This window comes from Larimichthys crocea, chromosome XIX, assembly GCF_000972845.2.
Source record: "Larimichthys crocea isolate SSNF chromosome XIX, L_crocea_2.0, whole genome shotgun sequence".
NCBI classification, from domain to species: domain Eukaryota; kingdom Metazoa; phylum Chordata; class Actinopteri; family Sciaenidae; genus Larimichthys; species Larimichthys crocea.
In genome coordinates, this window is record NC_040029.1 from 8551652 (window position 1) to 8570295 (window position 18644).

General features: G+C 44.6%; 2 protein-coding genes across 2 annotated transcripts in view; one reads left to right on the forward strand and one right to left on the reverse strand.

The window, feature by feature from the left end:
* creb3l1 (cAMP responsive element binding protein 3-like 1) overlaps positions 1–14897 on the forward strand; it is a 27193-nt gene extending 12296 nt beyond the window's left edge. The window contains exons 4-13 of the mRNA XM_027291596.1: positions 4995–5149; positions 5244–5325; positions 5418–5626; positions 6104–6250; positions 6490–6548; positions 10575–10643; positions 12000–12102; positions 12191–12347; positions 12921–13089; positions 13195–14897. Coding sequence (XP_027147397.1) covers positions 4995–5149; positions 5244–5325; positions 5418–5626; positions 6104–6250; positions 6490–6548; positions 10575–10643; positions 12000–12102; positions 12191–12347; positions 12921–13089; positions 13195–13231 — 1187 coding nt within the window. The 3' untranslated portion in view covers positions 13232–14897. The remainder of the gene's footprint in view (positions 1–4994; positions 5150–5243; positions 5326–5417; positions 5627–6103; positions 6251–6489; positions 6549–10574; positions 10644–11999; positions 12103–12190; positions 12348–12920; positions 13090–13194) is intronic.
* Positions 14898–15323: 426 nt separating this feature from the next.
* On the reverse strand, positions 15324–18292 carry harbi1 (harbinger transposase derived 1). Its single transcript, XM_019258818.2, has 7 exons — positions 18160–18292; positions 16968–17133; positions 16687–16889; positions 16523–16610; positions 16235–16442; positions 15982–16157; positions 15324–15813 (listed from the first exon to the last, which is right to left on the reverse strand). The coding sequence occupies exons 1-7, from the start codon at positions 18237–18239 to the stop codon at positions 15613–15615; spliced, it is 1122 nt and encodes a 373-aa protein (XP_019114363.2). The 5' UTR covers positions 18240–18292; the 3' UTR covers positions 15324–15612.
* Positions 18293–18644: the final 352 nt, after the last annotated feature.

Below are 18644 nucleotides of genomic sequence, written 5' to 3' on the forward strand. Positions count from 1 at the left end.
TAAGATTAATTATGTTTTTGTTGCTTCAGAACGAGCCAGCAGCTCACATCCGACAAACCAAACATTGGCTCTCGACTGGGCTTTTAATGTTTTTCGCACAGGAGTAGTTTCTCCTTCACACGTGGAAGGAGGGTGAGGCGAGGCGGTTGCAATCAGCAACTATACCGCGAGATGTTAAAGTGTATAAAGTCATAACAGAAGTTATCTCATGATGCTTTTCCATGTAGAGCAGGTCTAGACTCAACAATTACCACCATGAGCAAACACTTGGTGATAGTGGCAAGGAAACACGTACTGCTGGGACGATTCTTCATGTTACTGTTGGAAAATAAGAATTTGCTGCTTTTATCTGTTTTCTATCATCTTGAATTCAATGTTTCTGTAGTTTAATGCTGTTGGCTGGACAAAATAAGACATTTCAAGATATCTATGGAGGCCAGAAAGTGACATAACGTAATAAAAAGTTTGTCGGTGACAAACAGGGCAACAGCTGCCTATCAAAATCAGTACGGGGATCATCTTCAGCCATTTTCAACATGTTTTATTACCACATATGTTTGTTGTTTGCATATTATTGATACTCGGTCGCCCTCTCAGCCTGTGGTCTCGGTTCATGTCGCTCTTAACCGTTTAAAAAGCGAAGCTGTTTTCTTGTGTTTTACTGCGTGTCCTACCGTGCAGCTCCATCCATCGTTTTAATACCGCTGCCTGTCCCGCTGAGATCAAACACAGTCACCACCTCTCCCCTGTTTAAAACCCCCCCAGTGATGACTGCCAGGAGCCTTTGGTCATTATCCATTACTCTATGATGGAGTTTACTAGCCACACAGGCAGACTCTCTGTCTTAACAGCATGCAGAGAGGTTTCATAAAGCAGTAGAGGAGAGGATCGGATTTTTACTGTATATCCGCAGCATATTTTACATCAATGTCACACTGCAAAAGACAAAACATGTCTTAAATTATGTTTAGTGATCGCATAAGTGATTATTATTATGTATGTGGAATGCAACAGTCAGCCAGACGTCCAGATGGATAACAGAAGCACTTTGCTCGTAGCTTTCCTGTTGAGCTCTCGAGTCTCAAACAGATTTCATTGATTCAGCTGTTACAAATGCACATTCGAGTTGTGTTTGCGAGGTATGCACTCTTAACTGTCCCCTTATTATTTTAGAAAATGTCCTCCAACTGGTCAGGATGCCTCACAGACGCACATTTGTAGAGTATTAGTGTGCAAAAATAAAAGTCACATCTACCTCAACGAAGCAAAGCAGAGATCCTCTGTCACTATCAGTCCATTATGGTGATATAATGAACATCAAGTGTGGTTGAATAATGGAAAAAAGGGACAAAAGACGGGAAGGAAACAGTCCACGGTCATGAACAACCGTAAAAGAATGCAGAAAATAATCAAAAGCGTGTTATTTTTAATCAAACCGCCAGAAGACGTGTCACTGTTTCTTTGATGAAGCCCAGCAGAGTAGCTACACATGTACAGGTCAGCCGTCCTATGTCACTGGCTAGCTTCTGGTATTCATTAAAAGATGGTGGAGGGCTTCCAATCAAGGCCCCGGCTTAACAAGGGCAGCAGGCTTAACAAGGCTCAGGCTAGCAGCAGGACGGGCCTCATTAGACGAGGCTTCTTGAGGGTCTTGCTCATACAGAGGATGTGGAGGAATACTCAAAAACAAACGCGTCCACCCCAAAACTCAATTCTCATGCTGCTCCTGATTTCTCTTTAACATGCAGCTTGGAGGATTTCACCGCGCCGATGAGGTAGCAGTGAACGGAGCTGTGAGGAGTAAGTTTAATCAGCGGTCAAGTCTACGGAAAACATCCAAACCGGGCCGTTGCAGAACATTACAGCACTGATGAGCTGCTTCAGTTAATCCCACACTACTGGTGGCTGCTCAAGGATGCTGAAGTGATGTTTCCATCACTGTGTTTCAATCAGGGTTAGGTTTGGAGTCAGGGAACGTTCACAGCCTTCCTCCGCACCCTGCATTGTTCAGTAGAGCTTCTCGTTTGAGTTAAAACAAGACATTTGAAGCTCATAACTGCTATTTTCTGACACTTTATTGACTAATTTATTGATTGATTCATCAAAAATATAACTGCACTAGAGCTGAACTAACTCCAGGAGGACATGTTGGTGTGATTTGGAGTAATTGACTCATTAGCACTCCAACGTTCGCCAAATTAATCAGCGCCTCGTCTAAACTACTGATCTGAGAACTGAGCTGCAGCAACCGTCACGACCGTAACTCCAGCTCCAGCCAACGTCGCCTCACGCTTCTCTACGAGTCCTAATCCACCGGGCTAACGTGTTCGGATCTTCTTGGATTCCTGCCACCACAGATTTCAGCACTCGAAGCCACGGACGTTTGTTTTTTTAGGATGGACTCTCTGTGCTGACCCCCGCTGTAGTGACGGACTCCACCACCTCCTGTTTCCACCCAGCACACGCTGCTTGTAAACTTCAGAGCATTTTACCAGCAGAACGTTGCTAGGAAACCAGGAGGTGATTAAAATGATGCACACACACACACACACACAAACACACACAGCGAGCCTTGTGTTGTTAAACTGCTACTGTGCTCTTTCCATACGCCGTGGGAGCTCTGTCGGTAGTAGGTGTGTGTGACATCAAAGCGTCGGTCCGGGTGTTTATGGGAAAAAAAGCTGACTGGATGAAACATCACACACTCCTCCCTCTCTACCTGCAGCTGAAAGAGGTTATGTCACGGCTCGGAGAGTGGTTTTACTTTCAATTTAAAGCTGAACGTTAAGGAAAGTGAGTTAAAGGTGGACTTCCTTTGGAGCGGCGCCTAATCCGCTCAGCTTTTAATTGAAAGCACACGTAGTCGAGCGTCAACTCTCGGAGCTGTCATCGCCAACTCACTCTGTGATGACTGTTTCTTCTAATCTCACAGCAGCGCTCCAGCTGCTTTAAAAAAAACAAAAAAACGAACGCAGCGTAATCTGAAATGTGCCAGATTTTTTGGGTCCAAAGTATTTGTCAAGCTAAGACCGCATGTTTCATTAGAACCAGCCTGTCTTGTAAAGCCCGACATTTTTCAAACTCTCTCCGTCGTCAGGTTGTAATCCAGGCTTTCTGTTATAAATGAACAGTCTTTAGGGCCACCCAGAGTCACAGAAGACATTAAACACCTGCCTTCACGGGCTAAGTAGTGCTTCCAATGACGGGCGAACCGATCTTCCTGTTTCAAATTGGTGCAGTGCTCCTTTTTAAAGAGACATCCGAGCACCTGATCGCAGCATCTGGATTCTGTCTCGCTGAGAGGATTGAAGTTAGTTTTATAGTTTGCCGAGTAAAAACCTGGATTAGTAACTGTCTCCTAATGGTTTTATTCAGAGCACTCATCCAAATAACTCTAGGTTAGTAATCCTCAGGGTTTTTTTTGTGTGAGAACCTCAGGATTTTCTTCTTCTAACTGTGTGGGAGTTGGCTGACGTGAAAAAACCCCCCCGCTACTTTGGTGGGGTCGCGTGGTTTTAAGTAGCAGTGAAATGATGACTTACGAACCTGGAAGGTCAGTTTTTGAGTAATGATGAATAAATTCACGATAACCTCATGAATCACGCTACACAGTGCTGGAACGTCATCAGGAAGGCACTTATTTTATCTTTTATCACCGCTTTCATTACGAAATTGACCAACGCATGTTTATTCGAATTAACGAGGGCGATGCTGTCTGTCAGTTTTATTTTATTTATCCCCAAATCAGACATTTGTCTCAAAGGTGTCAACGCTGCCCGTATTCCACTGTTTCTAATGACTCCATTAGTGACTTTTATGGTGCGAAAATCGGATTATCTTCCAGCTCCTTTGGAGTCGTTGCACATGCCGTCACCATGGACTTCTCGTTTAATGTCACCGATGATTGCCACACAATAAACATCCATCGCTGTCAGCTCTGGTTTGCCACGGGGTTATTTCAGGAGGTTCATCTCTTCATCATCTTGCCCACTAGGACACCAAATATACCAGAAGTGCAAGTGACTAACTCCCCTGCAGCCCTGCAGTAGCACTTATCTCCCTAAAAATACTTTGCGCAGCTCGCAGTAGACTAAACAATCGAGTACCTGTGAAATCCTCATTCTCATAAATCCTCATTGTGTTTTGGTGAAACTCCTTTTAAAATTGTACTCCTACCTCACTCAATTATGCATATTCCCCTGCAGTGTTTAAAGGCAGCGGGCCGTTTCTTTTCCCAGGGCGCGTTACTGAAGACGAGTTGCTGGTTCAGCCCATCTTTTATTTCAGGGTAGATACACACTCGCTGGAGACAAATTATGCACCACAGTTGCCAGAGCGACGTCGTCCAGCAGTCCTATAATGACCGGCTTCGTCAGGAAGTGCTCAAATGTTTTGGGGAAGCTCTTTGAAAGTGTGATTTATAAGCGACCAGTTACTTCCCATTGGAAGACCTACAGCAAAGCCTCCCTGAAGAGAGACGCAGTTAGGTTTACTTAAGTTTCTCCGAACATTGAGGTCGATTCGGCTTTTTGAGGCTTTCTTGGCCAAGTTATCACCATTTCCATCTTTTCAAAGTTTATTCCTGACCTTGTAAGTAGTAGTTTTGGCTTAAAAAACAATCTCAACTCAAGGACTGCTAAATAGTTTTTACACCATATCGCACAGACGTCATCAGGACATGCGTTGGGACCAGTTTTTCACTGTCCGACCGTCTGTCCGCTGCATAAAAAGTGGTTTTAGAGTTTGTTTTAGTAACGGTCTTTACAAAGTAAGCGTGCTCTCACAGGTATTTTAATATTATTACGTATTTTTGGGACAATCAGTTGTCGTCTGATGACGATTTAGCCTCTATGGCCACAGTTGATGCTTCTGGGCCTCCGGTGTAGCTGGACTCTGCAGAATGACGAGAACCTTTGAGGATGACCACACATCTCTACGTTTCTATCTGTTGATAGTTTAATGCTGACGCGTTGATCTCGTCTGTTCCCTTTCAGAATTCGAGTGGAACTTCAGTCAGGACCTTTCAGCCATCTTGGTGAAACAGGAAGAGCCCGACGTGGGTCAGCGGTTAGACCCTCAGCTCCTGGAAGGCCCGTCTCTCATTTTGAGCCCCGCCCCCCCACACAGAGGATCGCCATGGAGACACACGGTCGGCGCCCGCTGCGAATGCAAACCACAGGTCGTCGTTGATGGTTAACGTGCGACGACGCTCATCACGTTTGTTTATTTGTGTGTTTCCGCAGGAGCACAGTCAGGACGAGGTGAAGCCGGTCGCCATAAAAGATGAACCCAGAGAGATTGGACAGTACCTCAGCCTGCCCAGCGGTACACACACACACACACACACACACACACACACACACAGTTGTGAAGCAGAGAAGTTTAAAGTACTCACTCGCCACCCTCCTCTCTCTCAGACGACGCTCTCCAGCTCCCGCCCACCCCGCCCAGCAGTAACCACGGCGACAGCGACGGCTCCCTGCCTCCCTCCTCCCCACACCTCCCCCTGCCACCGTCCTCCCCTCAACCACAACAGAGGCCAGTAGGTCGTGCCTCCTCCTCCTCTTCCTCCTCGTCCTCCTCTTCCTCGGCCATCTCTTCTTCACCTCTCCTCACTGCGCCACACGTGAGTACAAGGACGCCGCCCCGCCTCTTTTTTTCGGCCTCTCTCAACTCACTTCAGTGTGTTTATTGCTTGTGTTTACCCGCCTGGTAATGATGAACAGTGAGGACGTTTGGTGTGTGAACAAGCTGTCATCACGAGGTTAAATCCATCCTATAATTTGCTGACAAAATAGAGCCTATTCAATGAAATTCAATAATTCGGCATCTGGCCATCGTCTGATTCAGCAGCTTTTCCCCGAACAAATGAATCACATTTGCACTCATGCTGTAGTTTGACCAAATGTTTATACAGAATTGTGCAATGTCAGCAAAAATTTAGATTGTGTAAAGATGTAAAATCACTTTTTTTCACAGTAAAAGCATGCTCACGCGGTCACACACTGAACTTTTTGAGTGAATTTGGTGAATAAGTTTCAACTTTTCCAGGTTCATTTTGCACATGTATTGACAAAGTTGTTTGTTTCATCGTGCTTCATAGAAGCTGCAGGGTTCGGGACCCCTCATGCTGACAGAAGAAGAGAAGAGGACCCTGGTTGCTGAGGGTTATCCAGTACCAAACAAACTTCCTCTCACCAAGAGCGAGGAGAAGGCACTGAAGAGAGTCCGACGAAAGATCAAAAATAAAGTAAACCCTGCAACCGTCAACCACGACTCTCTAAAAGAATGAGCTGGCATTTCTCTGGCATCAATCGAAGCCATGCAGAAACAAAAATGTCACTGTCATTGATGAACAAACAGCTGCAAATTAGCTCCATCCGAGCAAAATTCTGCACTGAATGATGCATGAACGCCTAAGAAGTGTTTTGCAAAACGTCCAAATGAAGTCTTTGCATCTCACTAATATTTTTCTGTTTATCTACCCAGATCTCAGCTCAGGAGAGTCGGAGGAAGAAGAAAGAGTATGTGGAATGTCTGGAGAAAAAGTAAGGCTTGGAAAAAGTCTTTGTCCCCGTTTTTTTCCATTTTTTCTTTCCCACTCCTTTTGGTTTACCTTTGTATCTGTCTCTGTCTCTATTTCCAAACCCTTTTTTCTCATTACAGTCTCCTCAAACAGCATTAAAGTAACTATAGAGCATATAAGAGGCCCTAATATCAGAATAGTTTAGCCAGAGCTGTCAAACCAGATTACCAGATTATTCAGAACACCTAATTGTTTCAATCTGGAGTGAAAGAAACGTGACACCATTGCTGTTTCTGAATCGATTGCAAGTTAATCAAAAATCGATTCTTGAATTCGTCCGAGCGCTCCCACAGCGATGAACCTCTGGCTTTGAAACTGCCTGATCCTGCTGTTAGTGGCACCGTGACAGCGTTTTTCTTTTTTTTTTTTGAAGGATAAGCCTGGTGTTATTCTGTGTTTTTCTTCCTGTCGACAAATCTCATCGCGAGACCAAAACCAACAGTGTCAAGGCCTCAGTATGCTACTGTAGCAACAATTTTGGCCGTATGTCATCCAACCGCAATTCCAGCGTCGGACAGGGGGTTTAAGAATCTGTTAGGCGATCTGCAAGCACTTTGTTTGATGCATACCAAGGCAAGAGTCCATCTCTCTATTAGGGGTGTTGGTTAAATAAATAAATACTACTGTCATGTTAATAATACACATATAATAATATAATCCAGAACCTCTTAAACTTACATTTCTTTTGGTTTTCTGTTTGCGGTTCACACTACTCTCGTATTTTAAGATGAAGTGTATAGTTTAATGCTTGCTTAATGTAAATAATGCATTTGTTTGGGGACTATTTTAAGATGTGGATTGATACATATTTAGTGCTTTAGCAGCAGCAGCCACGATCCACGAGAACCTGCCAATGACGTCTTCCACCTCCTGGCTAATCTAAAACTAGACAGGGATCATTGGCGGACACGAATCAGGCTGAAAGACACCCGGTTGCTCAAACAAGCCCCCTTTAACGGCACCTACCTGTCAATCAAAGCGTCCACGCTTTTAATCCTGCATAACTTTAAGCCTTAATATAATGTGAACAGGTGAGTTGTATATAAATTCACCCTCAGTACAGTTGTCATGAACGGGGAAATTAGCTACAGAGACCAAAACTGTTTTTTGTACCAGGCTGTAAACATGTTTATTTCTGCTGTGAAACATGGGGACTTATGGAGACTGACTCACTTCTGGAGCCAGCCTCAAGTGGACGTTTGAGGAACTGCAAGTTTTTTGGCTTTGGCTTGGTTTCCAGCAGCAGCAGAATGATGTATGTGCGGTTGAGTCAATATAAACTAAACGATCAGGTTTCACTTGTCAGTGAGGTCGGCTCATTGTTGGTTTTACTCTCTTAATGGGATTTGTTGACTTTTAAAAAAAGCAATTACTCATTAAACTGTTATTTCCACATTCATACCAGTCCAGCTGTTGGAAAGACTTAAATAGCTGCTTACACTATCTGTGCAAAGATTAAATAAACCTTTTCTTCTGCTTCTCCAAAGCTGTCTAACAATGAGTGTTGTATTCGGTCCAAGAAGCAGCCATGTTGGCTAGTGAGGTTTCCCCCGAGTTGAACCTAACCATAGGCCTTTTTATACATAATTGTGCTCTTTATGTGCATCGCTGGCACAGAAGAAACATGAAAAAATGCAGCTGGCAAACGAGGGGAAAAGATAGAGTTGTGTAATGTGAACTTGGCAGCCGGAGCTTTTAGTTAAAAGGCAGTTTTTGTATTTAGAGAAACTGCTTTGGAGCTGAGTGTGGTAACAGCCGGAGGCAGCGCACCAAGCAAGCGCCAACAGAGTCCCGGGTCCTTGTGGGGTCACATAAAAAAAAAGACGCCCAGATGAACTCATCATACTCACAGAGCTTATTTCATCACCGAAAGTTAACAGAAACTCCTTCCTCTTTTCTTCCTTATCTTGGCTGGTTCTTGACTCCAGTAACCTGCCGAACAAATGAATCACGTTCAGAGAGTCTCTGACAGGGAGAGCTGCTTTCATGTCGCCTTCATAGCAAATAGCAGAGTGGCTCATACGGGCGTCAACAAAATATCCTCTTAATCCCATTAGACTGGTGTCCTCATGCAAGTCCTTTTAACCGAATCAATACCCGAGAGACGCGAGAGGAGGTGCATAAAAACAGACATCCTTCTCTTTATGTCCTCTTTGTGTTCATGTTTCTTTTTTGGACATGAGGACCGGATTATTGGTGGATCCATCAGAGAGAAAAACAGCGGGGCGACTCGCCGAAAGCAATGCGCAATGAAAGGGCCGCATTCAAAGCGAACACAGGAGGAGACCATGGAGGTTTATGAGCAACAGTGCAGGATTAAGATGTGCAGCTGATAACAGGCATCCCGAGGATTAGAAAAAGATGAGGGCAAGACAAGATTAGACAAGAGTATTTAGTGCGAAAATAATCTTTAGGAGAACTTATTAAAATGTCTCTGAAACTCACGAGGGCAAGTACGTCCCGTTTGTCAAAGCTTTGTTGACATATCTGAGAATGTTTACCCGTCAGACCACAACACACTTTTCCACTTTCCGTCAGTCTGAGAAGTCCCAGAGAAGTCGATATCTGGCTTTCTTTTTGTCTGGTTGAGTCTTAACTTGCATTCGTAGACGCGGAGACAAACCGTGTTTACTGACAACAGCTTTCTGAAGAGTTGCATAAAGTGCCGCCCGAGGGGATCGAAAGTCATCGCCAGTCAGTGTTGGGTTCTCGTCTCGTCCTTTACGTGCAGAGATTTCTCTGGATTCTCTGAAGCTGTTACTGATTTCATGGACTGTAGACGGTGAAATCCCCAATCTCATTGTGATTTCATGGACTGTAGACGGTGAAATCCCCAATCTCATTGCCATCGTGCATTGAAAAACATTCTTGAACTGTAAATTGGTGAACCTCGCTCCATCCTTTCATACCTTTATTGGCCAAAAAGTCTGAATCTGTTTGAACATTAAATATTTTTGGAATCTGGATTGATTATCAGGTCTATCTGCAAAGCATGGAAAGTATTAGACATGACTCATATTAGCTGTGGAAAACATTTGTGTCTATTTAATAACACACAAATACAAATCAGCACTCTAAAACTGATGTCTCATTCAAGTACAGTCAAACCGGCCACATGAAACACAACTATTGTTTCTCCGTTTGTGTGTGGATTCCTGTCTTTCACAAGAAATTAGAGGGACGGCTGGATAGAATATGAAAGAGTCAGAAGGCTTGGACCAAAGGGACCAAAGAAATATTTGTTTTTGAGTCCAGTGGTGACAGCAGACTACATCTGTGAGCTTCATTAAACGCCCAGCGACCCATAAATCTGCCAGTGCTCCTGACTTAGGCTGTCATTTGCATACATGGAGGACTAATTAACACTCAGTGAACTCGAGCCTTTTGGGACTTCTGGAGGTCTGGGACACTGATTTAGCCTCGATGAGTGATTATTATGTCCAATAATCAGAGTATATCATTAAGGTCTGTGTCTATTCTTTCCAAATACATTTTATATGTTGGAAAATAGTTGCTGAAAAGACTTTGAATGATATATTACTGAAAAGTGGAGGTTCAGACAGTTTTTCAGTCTTCAGTCCTTAAAGCGTGGCTCGATGACACGCTGAGGCCACCCTGAGCAGAGAGACAGAGATGAGTTCATCTCAGCTCAGAGTGTTTTAAAGTTGGTCATGTTCATTTTCTGAACTCGTCTGACACGTTTCAGTCGCTTCAAACTGGCTGCTTGACTCCTCCCAAAAGTGGGCGTGGCTCCAGCAGACACGCCCCCAAAGTCCAGGAGCTGAGAATTGATTTTTACCTGATTTTGACACCTAATTTCATAAACCTGTCGATATTTTTAATCGTTTAAATTCGTCCGGGTGGCTAATAACACTTTCTTCTTTGGTCTGACAAACTCAGAACAACATATTTTATTCTGACTTCACACAGACTCTAAAGAAACATTCGCTAAGACGCTGACAGAATTGTGTCTGTGTGTGTGCCTCAGGGTGGAGAGCTACACGTCAGAAAACAGCGACCTGTGGAGGAAAGTAGAAAACCTGGAGACCGCCAACAGGTGAGGCTCACACACACACCTACAAACACTAATAACCCACCGTCCTCGTGATGATGATGCTGGACTGTGCTCACTTAGAACAGGACAGCAAAGAGCGATGAGAATAGCTTTCTTTCATCTTCCAACTATAGGCTCTCCATTCTGGTGTTTCTGCTCTGTAACAGTTTATATGCAGCGTGCTACAAACAGAAATTTGTCTTCTCCATGAGCAAAGTGTGGACTCACCCTTCTCCGCTCGCCTCCTCTGTTATTACAACAATATGAAACCAGTGTGCCATTATCCCGGAGTGGGTGTAGATGGGTGGGTGGGTGTGGTGGGATAGAAGGGCTGAGGGTTGAGGGGGGGTCTGTCTCTATGTCTGTCTGTCTGTGGCGGCCTCGGCCTGTCATTAAAGCTGCAGCTTAACAGTAGCTTTCATCATGGAAGGCAGCCCCCGCCTCCCTCCCCTTCCCTTCCCACCGCACACACTCTGCGCTGATGAATATGTGAAACCGCCGCGCAGAGGAACAATGAGTTGGCACAAACTGGCAAACATGAGTCAGCACAGAGCACGCTCGCTCTCACACAAAGAGCAGAGAGAGAGAAACTGTTTTTTTTAAACGAATGAACTAAATTTAAGCTCCCGGTTTCTAAAAACGCCACAGATGCAGTTATTAGTGGTCATTTTGTTCTCCTGTGCGCTGCGCGTCCACTTCGACTCGCACAGACGCGAGTTAGTGCCGCCGCTTTATTAGACGAACCAAAACTTTCCAGATATGCTCATTAGCCGCCTCCGTCTGACTCAGATTGATCAACCCCTGAGTGTCCACTGGGATGAAAGAGAAGCCTGGTAATAAAAACCACACCTCACTTTTTAATCCATTCATTTTAAATGTTCCGTCCTCGTCCTGGATATTTACACACACCAGCCGCTCGACCAGCGTGACCTTTGGGAGTGTATTTAAAGCAGCAGCAATAACTTCAGCGGTTTGACATCAGCCGGTCAATGTCATCCCAGACCGGTTTATTACAGCCGGCGACACGCGACAGACACCAGCGTGGAAATTCAAACAGTTCTACCACCTGAATATCTGCGCCCGCCGCCGATGGACCGGTTTTATCGTCTGGTTTTAGTTTCTCCAAAGAGTGAGCGGCTCTCTGGAGGCCGGGTCGGCAGTAACTGGTCCTCTGTCTCCACTTAGTGGTGAGAGCGCGGCCTCACAGCTCATACCATCAGAACCCTGCTCTCCAGATCCAGCTCATATCTCCTGTTCTAGTGGTTTTACTGGTGTAGTCCAGTAAAAGCAGCTCTATTTACTCGTAGACAGAAAACAGTGAACGAGGTGGAGTTAATCCTGCGTCTCCTCTTTCCTCAGGTCTCTCCTACAGCAGCTCCAGAAGCTTCAGTCACTGATTTCAGGGAAGGTCGTCCCCCGCTCATGTAAAATGGCCTCAACTCAGACAGGGACATGCCTCATGGTAAATAAACATCCCATTATTGTGAAGCTCTGCAAACGTCTGGATGTCGCCGTCATCTCTGACTTCCTCTCTCTCTCTCTCCGTGCAGATGATGGCTGTCTGTTTCGTCCTCGTGTTGGGCTCCTTCACCCCCTGCCTCTCTCCCCTCTCCTTCCTCGCCGACACCTCCTCTTTGTCCTCCTCCTCCTCCTCCTCTTCCTCCTCTCCTCCTCTCCCGTCAGCGGACCTCTACACCACCAGCCAGGGTAGGTTACAAACATGTTAACTATTATAACACGGTGTATTGTGCTTTTCTTTGTGTGATTTCAAAATAAAAGCACACGAATCCATTGAGAATTCATCAAATTGTGCCTGGCTCGCAGGGATGGAGGGAAAAAAAAACAAGTGTAGGTCTAGTAAAGGGGATCAAGCCTCGCCGCATTCCATTTCCCTTTTAACTTCATTCTCTTAGGAGAGCCCTTTTGAAACCAGAGGTTAGGCTGTCATCACGTTAAGCACCACTCCTTTCTGCCAGCAGCCGTCCTCTTTGAGTGGTATGGGAAAAAGTCTGCTAGACTCTTAACCGTCGGGGGCTGGAATTGGCAGTGTTTGCCCTGCAGTGCGACGTCAGAGCTCTGCTTGAGGCCTGAAAGACACAGAGCTTATCTCTCTGAGGATCCTTCCTAAGTACAAAGGTCTGATGTGGTTTCAGCCGGATTTACAGATGTTAAGAAATAAATCAAACCTAGCGAGGAAACCAGTCTCTGATCTTTGATGGCAATACTTCCACCAAAGTTGCCCTAATATTTACAGCCTGTGTGTGTGTGTGTGTGTTGCAGTCCGTTCCCGCAGCCTCCTTTTCTACAACGACGGGGCTCCGCTGGAGGAGAGTTTAGTGCCGTCAGAAGGGGAGAGGCTACAGTCAGACGGACACTCCCACGTCCAGACGAGCCGGTACACAGCCGACGCACACAGCAACCAGACGACAGAGCCCAAGTTAGACCGGAGGTAGAGAAGCACACACACACACACACACACACACACACACACACGTGACGGTTTTATCTTTGCATTGTCCTCTCAGCACTGACCGAGTGTCTCTCCTCTCCTCAGAGAAACAAAACCAGACGGAGTCTCAGAGTTTTTCTGACACAGCCTGACCCTTCATCCTCCTCCTCCCATGACTTCTCACCTCTGACCCCCCTCAAAAAAAAAGAAAGAAAGAAAACGGCTTCACATCAACATCCAACCGGACCAAAATCTACATGAACCTTCCTTCATCATCGCCATCATCATCACCTCTTTCAGCGAGCTTCAGTCGTCTCCGTCCTGCCTGCACGTGGTGCTTCAGCTCAAACAGACTCACCTGAATATACTTGATTTTAAAGGGACCACCTTATTGGAATTCCCATTTTTAACTAACTATTAATATTTAGTAAACGATCACAGAGAATATTTAGTTTTCGATCCTTGAATAATAACTTAAATTAATACATTAAATTAAAGAACCTCTAGACAGCAACTTGTCTCTTTCCCTCTGAAGGCAACGTCCTCTAACGCAAAGAGCTTCATGGGAAATGTAGTCTTAATGTTTAGACGAACAACTAACGGACCTCCACTGTGGGAATCTAGCTGACGTTAGCACACGGTGCTTGTATTTTATTACACAAGATGAAATCCATCAGATCAGTCACCTACGACACAGAGGTGTTAAAAAAAGGGAAACTGTGCCATATTTAAAGTGCCTTCCATTGACCGACTTGGCCTTTACACCTGAAGCCCACACGTGCACCTACAAACCCGGAAACTAGATTTCACACTCAGTTTGAACCCTTGCATGAAATGTAGCTAATTTAAATCATCTCTCTACTTCTACTTCTCTGAGCTAATCGTAAACTAGATGAGTGTTCACGATCGTAACGTGCCTGTGGATGTATTGAGCACTTAGTTTGAGACATGTCCGTTAAAGTTAAAGTTTTTTACTTTCAAATTCTGGGTTAGAAAACCAAAAATCATTTTTCCGGGGAAGGCGGGAGGGGGTGGGACCATATTTTCATATCAAGGGGTCCTGACAGAGGGTGGGAGACATGAACATAAAAGTATTTTTATGGAATTAAAAGTTGTATATGTAATATATTTGCAGCATCGAAAAAAAGAGCATATTTAATTTATGCAACAAAAAAAAAAACTAAATACTGAACTAGTTTTTAAGATTAGTTTATCTTAATGTCTCGTCTTTTCTAAAATAATGTTTACAAAAGAAAAAAACTCAAAAATACAACTTATAATATATTCCGAGCATCAAAAAAAGAGCATATTTATTTTATGCAGACAAAAAAAAAACAAAGGGAATCGTATGTTGTGTTTTTCGGCATTTAGGATGACGTGGAAAAAAACTTTCCACATCATCCGTTTGTGTCTTTTAACTGTAATACAGTGTTTATGTCTTCACTGCTGTCGCATGACGACCTCCGCTCACTTTTTAAAAGTTGTTTTTTTGTTTGTTGTTGTTTTTTACCCCAAAAGTCAAAAGTTTAAACGATGAAAACATTTGAAAATGTTTCATGTAGATATTTTTCTTGTCTTAAACGCATCCTGTGAACTCAAACCAAGCAGGAGAGGAAACATCTCAACGTGGATATTTGAAATGTGCCCGTGCGACAGCAGTGTATGTTGTATTTATTCCTGTTTGTAGAAAGTGTGTATATATTGAAGAAGCCGATCAGGGGACTGATACATTCCAGGAAGAAAAAAAAAAAACACCACTAGCTTTGTTATCGTCACAATTCGAAGCAACGCCGCGACTTTTATTTACTTCACCACTAATTCATGACGACGTGAGAAACGGCTTGTTTCATTTCAACGTCGTGGCGTTCCTTCAAATTAAAAGCTATGAAAGCAGACACTCCACTGCCTTGAAATCCTTGAGGAAATAACAGGAGCTCCTGTTTTGATCCCCAAAACTTTACAATGAACGCAGATTCTCACACTCATCTCCGCATCCGTCTTATTTTGTGTCCCCTTTATTGTAAGCACATCATGTGACTGCATCATCCTGCGATCATTCTCAACCCGTCAACAGTCTTAATGCACCAGTGTACATAAATAATAACAACCAAAATGTGCAGTTGTTGTAAATAAGGGCCTTGTTTTTTTTGTATTGTGATATAGTCCCAAGATTTTAACCTGTGGAATCAAACAAAAGAAAAAAAAAGGGAGATAATCAGCGGATGTTTTTTTTTGGGGGGGGAGAAAGATGTAAAGTGGGGAGGGAATAAAAACTTGTAAAGAAACCTCGATAACAGCAGCCGCACACAGTTTGAATACTTGGTTATGAATATGTGGAGATTAATCAAACACTTATTTGGAATGTGTTTGGGTGTAACGTTGTCTTGGTTTGTTGTATAGCGTCTTGCATGTTCCTCCATATATATAACCATGTTATCTTAGTGTAGTCAGTAGAGTAGAAACCAGCAAAATATTAAAAAACTGCATCAGCAACACCGCGTCTGTGCGCTTGATTTGGTTTGTTCAGCTGAAGTGTTTGACGATGAGCTGGGTTCGGAGCTCCTCCGCTTGGCTGTCGCGGTCCTCAGGTTTCTGTTCCAGGCTCTCGGGCTGCTCCAGAGGGTCCGTCCTCTCCAGGGTCCACGCGTCTAATCCGGACTGCAGGGAGGCGTTGTGGAGAACGCAGCAGGCCAGCAGGATGGACGAACTCCTCTCTGGAGAATACTGCAGAGCAGAGAGGTATAATGAGCCTAATCCTCGTGATTCATGGTCCAGAAACGTCCTTATTTATCTTACTCGCCGTTTTATGCAGCTCATCGTCATCTGAAGGTGAATCCACAGTGAAACTATGACATGAGAGTAGGATATAACAGAATCAAACCGAAGACAGACCTGTAGGTATCCTTTGGCTCCATCCAAACATCTGAATCTGGTCTGGATGGCTCTGAAGGTCCTGTCCACGATCTCATGTGTAGCAGCGTGGGCCAGATTGTACCGAAACTCCGCCGGGGATTCGGGGCAGTCGACCGGCGTCATCAACCACTTCCTCAGAGGGTAGCGACTGTCGCCTAGGAAACAGAAATCAGAGCTTTGTGAGCATTGTGGAGCTTCTGCAGGACGACGCGGGATGATGCTGAGATCTCACCCAGCAGCCAGCCCTCCTCCGTGTCCTGCAGCTGTTTGTGGAGAGCGGATCTCTCTAGAACATCCGTGTCTTTGAGTCCGCCCGGCCAGTGTGTCTCTGCACTCAGTAACAAGCCTCTGGCGTTACACACCAGCTGACAGCCCACAGAGTGAAAGCCCTTCTTGTTCACGTACGACGAGTCCTCGCTGTTCGGAGCTTTGATGGTGACCTGGAGATGAAGGGCGGATTGGTTACGCTGTCGCCTGCGTACAAAGTGTTTAAAAAGACCAAAAAAGCTAATAAATAAACCTGAACACAGTCCAGCACCCCCAGAACTCCTGGGAATCCTGCCACCCTCTGAAACTCCTGGAAGGACTGCTCTCTGCTGGACGGATCTCTGTGTGGGGAACATCACTGTTACTGCACCGACTAAACACACCCATGTAATTCAGCAGAGCAGCACGGCGTCATACATGTTGAACGTGATGAACTGGGAAGCTTTCTCCACCAGGGCTCTGGTCACGTTGGACACACATCTCGACATGGACGCCTGGCTGATCCCGATAGTATCTCCCATGGATGTCTGGAACGAGCCAGATGTGTAGAAACCCAAAGCGGCCAACACCTGGACCTCGGGACTGATGGCTCTGGACCGCTGGGTGCGTCTACAGAGAGCCTGACACACAGAAACACACAGTCCAGACCGGCACCTGCAGGGATAGTGTGATTACTCAAACACAGGATCAGCTCTCACCTCTCGGAGTAACTCTACAAGATACAGGATGAACTCTCTGGGGAAGCCGAACTGCGTGAGGAGGAAGTGGTCTGAGACAGAGTCCAGGTCAAAGCGGTCCAGGGTCTTATGGCCTCGACCGTGTAGGAGTAGATCACAGTCCAGGATCGCTATAGGGATCGCCATTCTGTCGGTAACAACACAGATTTACACATTACAAGCTTCCTGTCACAGTCATTTGTCACATATATTCATAGCAACAATCATTAAGGTTCGGTCCCATTTATTGCATGCACCACAGCAGCATCCCTGACTCTGTTTGACCTGAATGGAACGGGGCCTTTAATCAGCATCATTGGTAACAGCTGCAGACTCTAGTCCTTGAACGTGTGCAGTAAGATGTTGCAGATGTTTTATCAGTCTGTTGTTGCAAGTGCAGTCTTATTTGCAGCAGCATCAGAGCCACAGAGGATGCTCCACAAACTTCTCAGGATCATGGACAATGACTCTCATCCACTGCATGACATCCTCCTCGAACAACAGAGCAGTTTCAGTCAGCTCCACTGTAAAAAGGACTGCCATAACTCCCCGAGGAGTTTCTATTTATACTGCTGTCACCAAATTTTGCACCTCATGCCTGTATATAGTGCAGGGCTGTCCAAACCTCTTTTAAAAAAAAGGGGCCACATCTGACAATGTGAAGATGCCCGGGGGCCGATACTAACATTTTAAAAATGAAAAACAATAAAAGTTACATACAAATGCACAAAGTTTGTGTGAACGTGATACAAATCTGAACCTCGTGTCCATTTTAAACATGACTTATTAGGAGTAACGCAAAATCTGTTGACATTTACATTCAGAAAGTCATATTTAATAAATGAGACATTACTTTGGACATGCCTGTATATAGTGTGCGTCTATTTAAGGCCAATAAATCGTGCATGTTGCTTTAAAAACATCATATTTGTTGAGTTCCTCAGTGTTTACAGTAGAAACATTATAATAAATCTAAACTTGCACATGCACTGTGCATCTCCTCTCTGCATGCTGGCTCGCTGGTTTAGCATTGCAGCATTTCCTTCCTATAACTGCGTGCACGCTGAGAGAGAGAGAGCTCCACAAACACCTGAACAGCTGTCAGTGTTTTATTAAAGCAGATTCATTTATAGCGCGTTAATTAATATATATATACATAAATAAAACGCTTTACCTTTGCAGCAGCAGTGCAGCAACCAAAACAAACAGGAGGACGCAGCTTGCTACGCGCATGCGCAGATTCGACACAAGCATTAGAAGCGCCACAATGGGTTTTATGCAGATTTTATAACAATAACAATGATGCTGCGTTATATAAAGTGCGACGTCCTGCGCTGTTTGTTCAGACTGCACTCTGTTTTCAGATGTGAGCGAGTTTGAAATGAACGAATCTGCCGCTGTGAACGCGCTGTTATCATAACACGTCGGCATTAGCGATGAGAAGTTCGGTTTTTTTTAGGGAGTCGGATCATTTGACTCCGAAAAAGCTCTTCATTTTACCACTTATACCTTTTATAATGCAGCCAAATTTAGCGCTGATTTGACTTATATGTGTACACATATATCATGTATATATTCAATACATCCTTTGTACTGAAGCATACAGTTGTTTGCACAACCTGGACACTTGCACAATGTCACTACCTCAAGATGGTGTTA